The sequence below is a fragment of the Podarcis pityusensis genome (genome assembly GCF_964106645.2).
Source record: "Podarcis pityusensis genome assembly, chromosome: 2".
NCBI classification, from domain to species: Eukaryota; Metazoa; Chordata; class Lepidosauria; order Squamata; family Lacertidae; genus Podarcis; species Podarcis pityusensis.
Genome location: NC_138029.1, coordinates 20,987,705 through 21,000,097, shown reverse-complemented (window position 1 = coordinate 21,000,097; position 12,393 = coordinate 20,987,705). Strand labels below are relative to the sequence as shown.

The 12,393-nt window shown below is 44.6% G+C and overlaps 1 protein-coding gene across 11 annotated transcripts in view; it reads right to left on the bottom strand.

The window, feature by feature from the left end:
• Positions 1–12,393, bottom strand: part of RHBDL3 (rhomboid like 3) — a 133,758-nt gene that overhangs the window by 64,483 nt on the left and 56,882 nt on the right. For all 11 annotated transcript variants that reach the window (XM_080994785.1, XM_080994778.1, XM_080994783.1 and 8 more), the window contains one exon: positions 3,822–3,980. In XM_080994785.1, coding sequence (XP_080850911.1) covers positions 3,822–3,980 — 159 coding nt within the window. The remainder of the gene's footprint in view (positions 1–3,821; positions 3,981–12,393) is intronic.

Below are 12,393 nucleotides of genomic sequence, written 5' to 3'. Positions count from 1 at the left end.
GCTTTTCCTCAAAGTAGGTACAGGCAGCAGCTAACAGCGAGAGAGGGATGTTTGCCAGTTGCCTGAATATGTGACCACAAGGAAACTATGGCAGATAAAAGATTTAGAGCAGCGGCAGCTGGTGTGCCCTCCATAGGTTGTTGGGCTCCATCAGCCTCAGCCAGCATGGCTAGTGGCCAAGGATGATAGGAGTTGTAGCCCCGGAACATCTAGAAAGCACCTCTCCTAATTTATGCTTGAGATCACTAGCTTTAAGGCCAGCAGCTAAACCAAGATGGAAGATATGCCACTCACACCAATCAACAACTGAATTTAGCTGGTAACATACCTGCTGCAGAGAGGACAATATAGGGGTGTGTGTAAATAAGAGACTGCTACAGAGAAAGGGTGGGTATTTCTTGGGGTGCTGTGAATTTGGGAATGATGGGGACCATACTGTAAGGTTACCAGATTTTTTTCAAAGAAACCAGGAACACTTTTTTTTTTAAGAGAAAAAAAGTTTAAAAAAAATAATAATTGAGAAGTGATGTCTTCACTTCTGTGGTCTCCTCTGTCGCGTGGCCTTCCTCTGGGCCCCGGCCTGCTCTCTTGGAGTGCTAGCTGCCGTGGAGTAGGCTCAGGCTGGGCCTGGGCTCAGTCACGTGTCCTTGCCCTCCTGGTGCTCTCCTACCTCTCCTTCTCAGCGGCGGCGGCGGCTGCAGAGCAGCAAGGTTAGGGCTCCCCTTTTCCCCCCTCCTTCCTCTTTCTCTCTCTTCCTTCTCCTTCTCCTCTCCTCCTTCTCCCTGCATTGGCTCCAGGGTTTTCTTTTTCTTTTTTAAAAAAATGATATTTATTCAAAGTTTAAAAATTACAGAAAAAAGAAAAAAAAAACCGACAATAAAAAAGGGGAAAAAATAAAAAATAAAAAGACATATAAAAGCAATACAACAATACAGCAAAAAAGAAAAACAAGAAAAAAAACTAAAACAGAGATCCAATATTCCATATCTTTACCTTTCCTTTACTTGTTTCATCGACCTCCTCGCACCTCGCTTTTTTTGTATTCTAGTTCAATTCACTATTTCAGCAAATTCTTCCCATCTTTCTCAGTTTTTATTCTATAATTTATCTTAACGGTCTAACCTTAAATTTTTCCATTTTAACCCATTATCAATCAGCTTTTACTTAATTCTTTGTTGCATTTCTACTAAAACCATATAGCTTCATTCCAGCATCCTTCTAACACTCATTAATTTTACAGTGTTTCTGTAAGTATACTTTAAATTTTTTCCAATCTTCTTCCACCGACTCTTCTCCCTGGTCTCGGATTCTGCCAGTCATTTCCGCCAGTTCCATGTAGTCCATCAGCTTCATCTGCCATTCTTCCCTGGTGGGTAGATCTTGTGTCTTCCAGTACTTTGCAATAAGTATTATTGCTGCTGTTGTAGCGTACATGAAGAAAGTTCTATCCTTCCTTGGCACCAATTGGCCGACCATGCCCAGGAGAAAGGCCTCTGGTTTCTTCAGGAAGGTATATTTAAATACCTTTTTCATTTCATTATAGATCATCTCCCAGAATGCCTTAATCTTTGGGCATGTCCACCAAAGGTGAAAGAATGTACCTTCAGTTTCATTACATTTCCAACATTTATTATCGGGCAAATGATAGATTTTTGCAAGCTTGACTGGTGTTATGTACCACCTATAAATCATTTTCATTAAATTCTCTTTTAAAGCATTACATGCCGTAAACTTCATACCATACTTCATACTGGTATGGCTGCAGGGTTTTCCTGGCCCCAGAGCGCCGCTGGGCAGTCAATTGAGTGCTCTCGCTCCTGGCTAGATTTGGGTCGTGAGGTGTGTGTGCCAGTGGTTCCCCCAGCTGATGCACCGGGTGTCCCTGGTTCCCCTTCGCCAGGGGCAGTGGCAGTGGCAGTCTCAGCAGCCCGGAGCCAGTTGGCTCTGGCTAGCTTCAGGAGCTGCTTGCTGCCGTGGCGCCCGCCATTTTGCCTCACTGAAAGTCCCCATATGATGTGTCTTATGCCGTTGAACCCATCATGCAACATTCATTCCCTACTAATAAATCTACAACACTTAAAATATAAATCCGGGGACATTAAATGAAATCTGGGGACACTCCGGGGACGGATTTTGTCCGGGGACTGTCCCTGGGAAACGGGGATGTCTGGTAACCATACCATATTGTCAAAACAGCTGTTTCTTACCGTTCCAGCAGCAGAGCATAAACCTATCTATAGCACTCCAAATGAGATCTTGTTTGCAAGCAAATAAAGCAATCAAAATCGAGTAAAGGAGACAGACATTCAAATGAAATACTGCTAGCCTCTGCAACAGGAGGAATTCAGCCCTGTCAAGCTGGATTTCAGCATCAAAATTTTTAAAAAGAGGTTTCAAAAATTAAAGCAACCATATCTTATTATGCAAGTCATAAAATGCAATTGCCAAATGGATTGCTTTGGGAGTTAGGCAGATTTCCAAGTCAAACTGGAGGTATGGTTTTGCGACTGACCTACAGGCACACATTTTAGGTTAATCTGCAGGTTCATAGACTCGTAGGGTCATCTAGTCCAATCTCCTCCGATCCAAGGTTAGTCTGTCTGTCCTTTTGGTAAACCTCTATACACAGTGGATTATTCTGAAGCAACTGGGCTGCTTTAGGCCTTCAGCACTTTCACAGCCAGAACTCTACTTTCATTTCAACTTACAACATGGGGTCTAGATCTATTTTTCTTTACCACATATGTCCATCTTCCTCCTCTTCCTCCTCCACCTCTGTCTTTCTCCTTCTAAAACTATGTACAACAACAGCAACCACCACCACCATGCAAGTAATGGTGGGATCCTTGGATCTTACGGAGGTCCTAATTCAGGTTTTAGATCATGGATCTAGGCCAGAAGGCACACATGTTTACAAGGGCACACTTTTGGAAATGATTGGGAGTTCCAGATAAGGTGCTCTGGGTTTCTAAAAGAAGACTGAGATCTAAACATAATAATTACCAAGCAAGTATAAAATAATGTAAGAATGAGTTTGCAAGTATATTTACTCAGCAATTCATCTCTATCAATTAGGCACACAAGTATGCCTCAGAATGCAAGAATCATCCTTGAGCATTGGATTTTCTCAAGGGTTTGCTTTGCTAAGACTCCCCTGAAGAAAAACTGTTATCTTGCACAAGAAGTGGGTTGCAAAAAGACCAAGAATTTTTGTTTTATTTCATAGAATCATAGAATCATAGAGTTGGAAGAGACCACAAGGGCCATCGAGTCCAACCCCCTGCCAAGAAGGAAACACCATCAGAGCACCTGACCTTTGTGGGAAAGACATTTGCTCTGAAAACACAGAAGCTCTTGGCAGGACATTTTGAACCAGAAGCCATCAGGTCAGTTATCAAGAAGGATCTCCAAGTTTCCCAATCAACAATATCCTCACTAACAAAGCCCAAACCCAGCCCCTGAGCTAATATGAAGTGGTGGCATGTGGGGGAAGCATTTAAAACCATAAGAACAGTCCAGACCAAAGTCCTTCCTCTTTTCTCACAGTGGCCAACCAGACAGCCTTTGGGAAGACCACAAGCAGGACTTCAGCACAATAGCCTGCTGTTGTTTCTATACTAGCAGAGACATGCTCCTTCTGATTCTGGAGGCAGCATACGGCCATTATAACCAGAATTCATTTGAAGATGGAAAGCCTTTCAGGCGAACTCTTTGACACCACCCTTCCAGGTGAGAGATGTCCAGTGCAGTGGTGAGAAGGGAGCAGAAAATCAGGATAGGGCTCCTGGAGCCAAGCCCGCAATCAGCACAGAATCACTTACCAAGTTGACGAAATCTTGGTAGCAGATCTTCCCATCAGAATTGTTGTCTGCCAAGGCCAAAAGAACTTCTAGTTTGTGTGGATCTAGCTCAGAGCCATGCCTTTGGAGGAGGTTTCGAAATTTCTCAGTGCTGATGTAGCCAGTGTTTTCAGGGTCAAACTGAAAGAGAGAACCAAAGAGAATGGGGTTCGGTATATTAGCGCTCAACACATTCCCCATCTCTGGCATATAGCTTCGATTATGGTCATATTGCAATGATAGGGAAATCCACAGCTATTAATGACACAGAAGGGACCAAGAACTGGATCTAGTTTCAGATGTCTTGACAGATCCCAATAATTCAGGTAAACGTAAATTCCTCTCCTACCGACCCAGACCCTGAGATCATCTTCTGAGGCCCTCCTTCATGTGCCTCCTCCTCAAGAGGTCAGGAGGGTGGCAACATGAGAACAGGCCTTCTCTGCAGTGGCTCCCCATCTGTGGAATGCTCTCCCCAGGGAAGTTCGCCTGGCACCTTCATTATACGTTCCTTTTTAACCAGGCCTTTGGCTGGCCTAATAAACATCCTATAACCTTTAAAATGTGGCTCTTTGGTGGTGGTGGGGAGTGTTATTGGATTATTGTTTTCATTTTGATTTTATATATTGTGATTTTTTTGTGAACTGCCCTGAGACCTCTGGGTATAGGACAGTATATAAATTCAATAAATGAAGAAATGAAATGAAATGTCTCTTGCTGTGCAAGCCAGCAGAACTTCCTTTTGTGTTTTACCAACCTTGGATAACCTACCTACCTTTTCCCTATCTTGCATTCAAATTTGGATAAAATTGTGTTTCTTTACAGCTTATGGCTTTCTCGCTCATTTAATTAAAAATAGATGAATTTTAATGCACTTGGGGGGAAATCTTCACACACACACACACACACACACACACACACATTAAATGCTTTTCTTGGGCAAGATGTTGAAAACCAAACTGAGCCTCAGTTAGAGAAGGATGTCAAATGATGGCAGAATGTTTGGGTGTGGGCTGCAATCATCACACCAAACTCCCAGGGCTGGCAAAAGAGCCTTAGGGTGTGACATAAATGCTGCAGGGTCACTGAAAAGGGACCCCCTGTAGCCCTTGGTGCCCCAGGACAACTATGGAATGCTCCACTGTTTGTTTGGGCTGCGTCATTTCCCCCCCTGTGCCGTTCCATTCCCCCCTTCCCTCTCACAAACCATGGCGGTGCCTCCTCCCTCCCTCCTCCAGGCTTCTCCCTGCCCTGCCTAGAGGAGGAAGGGGGCTTGGCTGAGCTGGCTGAGCGCCTTTTTAAGCAGCCCCTCTCCGGAGCCAGCCCTTTCGCACTGGTCCATCTTCCCTCCACCACCGCCACCCTGGGGCTCCTGTGGGCCAGAGAGTGGAGTGGACGAGCTTGCTCTGCCTACCCACGAGAAGCAGCAGCAGCGGTTGTGGCAGCCCCTGGGAAGGTAAGCGCAGCAACTGGGGCTGGGGAGGACTACTTGCCCCACTCGCCTCTTCTTCCAGTCCCACCCCCCATGGCACTTCTCCAGCCCACAACAAGGTCTGAGGGATAGTGGACTGGCCCACGGCTAAAAATTTTTGCCAACCCCTGTCCAACCCAACAAGAAGCACTGTAGCACAAGAGCTCCCTTTAAGCCATTTTAATTCTACAGGAGTCAGCAGGAACACCACCATGAGCTCCATTAGGTCTCCTCTCTCCTTCCAGGAATGCCTTTGCCTCCGGCAGAAGAGAAAGACGTCATGGTGGAAAAAGCGCCCCATTCTGCTGACTGTAGTTGATGTATCTGCAGAGCAAGTTTGATCTCCATCAAATATATCAGAATGTATTGTACTGCTTGGCGTCACTCGAGGGTTCCTGTTCTTCAGTGGCTTTTCCAGACAGCAAGGAACTTTGAGACAGATGTCAGTCGTTAAAAAGAGAGAGAGAGAGAGAGAGAGAGCAAGAGAGAGGAACAGGCAACACAAGAGAGAGATCTTTTATGTATATCTAAATCAGGCTGTTAAGGAGCAGGTTTGCAATGGCTCAGCAACAGAGCTGCTGCCTGTGACCTTAAAAAAACTATTTTCTGCTCCAATTGCTATCATTCTCTCTATCCCATCCTGCAACGTTATCTAGGTCTTGCTGCAGTTGATGTTTATATGTTTTTCCTTCTGGTTTTTGGCACGCAAACCGTGACCGGTTTTGACACGGCCTCCTAGACTCTGAGACTACTTCCAGGTAGCATTTAACTCCTTCCTTCTGGATCACGTTCGGCTCTCCTGCATGTACATATGGAAGCTCTCTCACAGGAAAAGTGCAGTTAGGGATGCCAGCTATTCTCCATCTAAACTCACAGTCGCACTCAAGCAGGGATCTCTCCCATCAATTGCTGCCAAATTATTTCAGCTACAGATGCAGAGACTAAGGCCCCAGCTGCAATATACATCTAAAGCAGTTACCATACGAAACATATCCAACAGCCATGGCTTCTCTCAAAGGTTGCTGGGAACTGTGGTTTGTTAAAGGTGCTGTTTTCCCCTCACATAGCTACCATTCCTGGAGTTCCCTGGGGGAAGAGGGACTGACCACTAAACCACTCTGAGAATTGTAACTGAGAGGGGAATGGGGATGTAATGTAGTTTGTTAATGAAATGCACTGCTCTTTTGTAACTGATAAATATTTAAATAAAGTGTGTTTTAAAAGGGGGAGAATTCTAACATTTACTGGTTGCTGGGCACTATAAATAAAGTCCTTGCTAATGGTTTTATTCCTGCAAGAGGAGGTGCAATGAACAGAGATATAAAATTTGCTGGGATTCAAACTATCATTTTGTGCTCGCAATTAAAAGTGAGAGCCAGAACTGGCATCGGACCCAAGACATTTTCTTTTGTAAACCCGAATCCCAATAGTAACGAAGTGCAATTTACAGTAAATCCAATGGAGTCTAGTCTTGGCTGGATCTCAGCTGTGGGGAGATTTGCCTTTGATCTTCCAAATTGGCCTGCTGGCCTCCGCTTGCCAATAATGATGATATCAAGCTTGTCGGTTGGATTGAAAGGCAGAAGAAAAGAGGTAGGGATTTATGAGCGAATTTTCAGCCCAGGAGGGCATTTTTCCATGGAAACATGTTGTACATGGAAAAAGGCAGCTTGGTAAGAGCGACAAGAATCTCTCTTCTTTAAAAACAAGTCTTTTTTTAAAAAAAAACTATATCGCGGTTTTCTGACAGCGAACAAAAGCTGCACCTTTGGCTGCGATTGATTGGACGAAGCAGAAGAAAAAGCTGGTTTGATGAGCAGTGTGGATGGCAAAAGTAGCAGCTTGCCAGGAGCTTAAAGCTGGCACAGGTTTTCCCCTCAAGCGGAGAACCTGAAAAGAAGTCTGCAGCACAGCAATAACCAAAGTTGGCATAAGACTGATCACTTGGCAGAGAAAACGTGTACTTCTGCAGTTTCAATCAGAGCACCTCCAGATCGCAATCAGAGGGGGTCTCCTCTGCCTGAAAAAGGGACCCCAAATAACAAGCTGGTGGAGAAGAGCCACAGAATCAGAACTAAGCAGCCACAGAGACCTTCTTCTTCTTCTTCCCAGCCATGGGCCAGACAGGCGTTTCCATGAAAACCACACGGAGGCTGCAGGCGTACTTTGGTATTCTCCACTTCCCACTCCAATGAACTAGTACTCAGAGGCATGCTGCTGTCACAGCTAACAGCAGTCTATCCTTCATCAAATTGTCTCAGCCTGCTTCAAAGCCATTAAACGTCACCATTAAACATAACCAGTTTGAAGTTCATATTGTGATATCAATTTCATAATTATTGACCTGGTAATATACAGTGGTACCTCGAGTTAAGTACTTAATTCATTCCGGAGGTCCGTTCTTAACCTGAAACTGTTCTTAACCTGAAGCACCACTTTAGCTAATGGGGCCTCCTGCTGCCGCCGGAGCACAATTTCTGTTCTCATCCTGAAGCAAAGTTCTTAACCTGAGGTACTATTTCTGGGTTAGCGGAGTCTGTAACCTGAAGTGTATGTAACCTGAAGCGTATGTAACCTGAGGTACCACTGTATCCATGAATCATTATGTGTGTTAGGGCTAGGCAATATATTGTCCAAAACCAGATTGAAGTCCATATCGTGATATCAGTTTCATATTTTTTGACCTGGCAATATATTGCGAATCATAAGTGTGTGTGTGTGTGTGTGTGTTATGCAAAAATCATGATGCAGGAAAAACCGTGAAGCCAGCCAATGCCTCTACATAATTCCAGCCTTATTTCACACATTGTGATATATCAGTATGTTGCGATATTTAGCTGGTGATGTACTGCAATGTTGAAAACCAGATATCACCCAGCCCTAGTCACATCTTGAGGCAGAATGTTCTATAAGTCCATTATACTGTGTGTGTAGCTTCAAGTTCTGTAATGATGAGAAAAGCAAAGGGGGGAAAACCCTCTCTACTTGGTGCCTAATTTTATAAATGCCCCGTTATGTTCTCTTTTCAAAATCAGATTTCAATTTTAAAAACAAACAAACATTTTAGCCTTTCCTCTCAGGGCTGGTGCTCCAGCCTTTTCCATCATTTTGATTGCCCTTTTCTGTGCTTTCATGAGCTCTGTGATGCCCTTCACGAGATGGAATGGACAGGAGCACAGGCAATATTTCAAATGTGACTCCATTGCAGATTGAAGAGGAATTAATTCACTTGTTTACTTCTTTCTCAGCATTTGTATGCCACTTTTCAGGCCCTAAGCCCTCCCAAGACAGCTTACATACAAAATTAAAAATGTGTAGAATAGATAAAAATCAATAAATTAAAAACAAAACAAAAACACTATATAAGCAACAGCCTGGAAGATGCTCAATAGTTCAGCAGCACAGCAAGTCTAGTAAGACAATGGAAGGCACTGGGATACTGTATTTTAATTTCAATCCCTTTGCTAATAATCCTAGACAAACAAAAATTGCTGTTTTCACTGCTGCTGCGCACTGAGTTGACGATTTCCTTGACTTGACCACCATGACCCCAAGACATCTTTGCTGATTAATCACTGTCAGTTTAGACTCATCAAGATATATATTTTTTGCCCCAAATTACATCATTTTATGCCTATTTACTCTGGACCTGGATAGCACCCAGGTATTCTAGCTTCTCTCATCTCTTTCCCCTGCATAACCACTAATAATGGGCTCCTCAAAGCCAAAGAGAAGGTGAAGTCTGCACTGTGCCCTTTTAGAGAGTATAAAACCTTGCACTTTATATTTAAAGGGCACAGTTAAAAATGATTCTCAGAGTGTAGCCAGTTGTGCTAAAAAGAAAAAGAAAAAGCAGCGAACACCCACAAATATAGCAGTGCATTTGGAACCAAATATGTCAAGAAATAGGAAAGAATTATTACAAGACTGAATTATCACTTCAGCTAAAGCAATCTACTTGATAAAGGCAACTAGATGTTCCCCGATGACATATTGTTTACTTGACAGTCTCTCCCCCCCCCCCTTCCTATTTCTATCTTGCTTTTGGCAGGTATACGAGCTAACATTCTGTACAGAATATGAATTGTGGCAACTGCCCATGTTATAGTCAGGATTCCAGGCAGGCCTGTTGAATAGCAGAAGATCACCTAGTGCAGTGGCATCAAGATCGCCCTATATTCCCTCCCCCCACTGTGTATTTGTACTCATGGCTTGGAGCTGGCTCACATACAGGATATTCTTCACTCCAAGGGACGCGGATGGCACTGTGGTCTAAACCACTGAGCCTCTTGGGCTTGCCGATCAGGTTGGCGGTTCAAATCCCCACGATGGAGTGAGCTCCCATTGATCTGTCCCAGCTCCTGCCAACCTAGCAGTTTGAAAGCATGCCAGTGCAAGTAGATAAATAGGTACCACTGAGGCAGGAAGGTAAACAGCATTTCCATGCACTCTGGTTTCCGTCACGGTATCCCGTTGCGCCAGAAGAAGTTTAGTCATGCTGGCCACATGACCCGGAAAGCTGTCTGTGGACAAACGCCAGCTCCCTTGGCCTGAAAGCGAGATGAGCGCTGCAACCCCATAGTCGCCTTTGACTGGACTTAACCGTCCAGGGGTCCTTTACTTTTACCTATTCATCACTCCATAGCTGCAATGTCAAATACACGCATGTACCACCATAGATAGACCTTCAATAGTCCTCCCTTCACCTCAGGCACAATGCTCCACATATCAGAGGCACCAGGCAGCACATTCAACTCTCTGGTGCAGGGAAATCAAATGATGTACCATTCAAGGGTCGGCAATAAAACTGGAGATGCCAGATTCGTGGGGCTCGAGGTAGAGGCAACAGTCAAAGAGGCTAGTAACTCAAATGTCCTAGGCAGGATTCACCTACTGAGTCCCAGCAGTGGAAGCCCTGGGCAAGGACTTCCACTCGCGCAGTAGGGCTTGTTCCTCTCTCCTCCCCATATGCACCTCATGGGGGGGGTGGTAATGCAGGAGAAACTCAGAACAGCACGTGGTGGGGAGAAGAAGGGGGACAGTTCCACCTGGCAAATTGAAATGCTAGCACTGACGGAAGAGCACAATGGGGAATTCCTCCAAGGTTTTCCAAAGGGTGACTTGAGTTTGCTTTGAGAGTAACCATTTCAAAACGCAAGCACTGTTAAACAAGTACAATACATCCACTGACTAAGCTGCTATTTACCAGGCTCACGAAAACAGCACACAAATTGTTAATTATAGGTTACCAAAATTTACAAAATCAGCTACCACCCCCTTCAGCTCAGGCTGGGTTTCTGGGAAGGATCTGTGGTGCTACAGCTGCACATGCATTAAGGCAACTGTTCCATGAAAAGTATGGACAAGCATGCAGGGCTTTGGGGGCTTAGGTGGGCTCACCCAGCACATCCACATGCAACCCAACTGAAGGAACGTATTAAAAAGGGACGATGTCAGCTGCACCATCTACATAATCTAAGCTACAACATCACAGTACAGATTCACCTGGCCTCAAAAATAAGATATCAGGCAGCGGCTGATTCATTGTGGCAGGAGGTCCCTTAATTGAATCTGCAAGCTCCACCCCTTGATCTATCCTAAAGTAAGTCAAATCACAGCCCACAGCATTCCTATAACAGGGGCCATCCCAAAAGGTAAAGGGGTCAGAAGCCCACCTGCCCTCGCTGTAATTGGAGAACCAACAGCTAACTATATAAGCATTCTTGTTTGCCTAATTGTCAGGGATGGTGCCATTGTGAGCCCAGGTACACCCAAAAGCCAATGCAGTGGGTCGTAACAGGTACATACAACTCTGGGTTGAGAAGCAGCATAAGGCAGCTCCACTAATCCCGTGCTACATTGTGGGATAATGTACATACATATGACAAAGGAGCAGTATTCTGCTTTGTAAACACTACCCAAGTACTGAGAGTACGAATTCTCTTTTGAGTTTTTAGGCGGCTTCTTTAAATAGGCAGACTACCTAGACTAGATCAGGCATGGCCAAACTTGGCCCTCCAGATGTTTTGGGACTACAATTCCCATCATCCCTGACCACTGGTCCTGTTAGTCAGGGATGATGGGGGTTGTAGTCCCAAGACATCTGGAGGGCCAAGTCTGGCCATGCCTGACCTAGATCATGTCCTCGGTTTCATTTCTTATCTTCGTAGGCTGTTCCCCATATTCTTTCTCGCTGCTAACATATGCACTATATGATAAGCAAGGCATACACATCTCCACATCAAGAAAAAGAAACTGCTACAACCCTTTGGGGAATGGTTGCCAGGTATACATTTCAGAAAAGTGCACTGGTTCTTCGGAAAGTATTCTTCTCTTTTAGCAACTGTACAACTCAATGTATTTCACATATCCTCCCCCACCCCATCCACCTTTACTAAGAGGCAGGGCGGATGGGGTGGGGGCAGGAGGGAAGAGGGGAAGAAAGGAAGAGAACAAAACTGACCTTGAAGAGAAGCTTTGAGTATTTATCCATTATTGAGTCATGAATGGGAGGACAGGCAACACCTCCAGTTTCATTAAGAGGTGAAGACAGGACTAACTCTAGATCCGGATCCCTTGAGTTCTTAGCCTCAGACGAATGCTATCACCAAGCCAAACTAATGGTTCCCTATTTTAACTTCAGTCGCACTACTCCTGCCTCTAACTTCACACTTCACTGTGCAAAATGCAACCAAACTGCTCGAGGGTGTGGTGTGGACGGCTGGAAACCCTCTCCAACAATAGGGCACTAACGGTAATTTCATGCAAGATTTCCTCTGCATTTCAATGACAAGTGCCCTTAATTCCCTTGATCCCCCCACCAGGCTCTTAAGCAGAAATGTAAATATGCTAACGGGCATAATCACAGCCCAATTTGAGAATAGATTCTCCCACTTCCCAAGCGCCCTACAAGGTTTTAAAATTATTCTATGGGAATAAAAGGACACCCCAGTGACGTAGTAGAGAAAAACATGACCTAGGAAATTGGCTTTAAAAGGAGAGGAAAGTTGTGGTGGTGTTTTGTTTTGTTTTGTTTTGTTGGTTAACGAATCCTGAACCTCAGATTATTTTGCTGCTTTAATT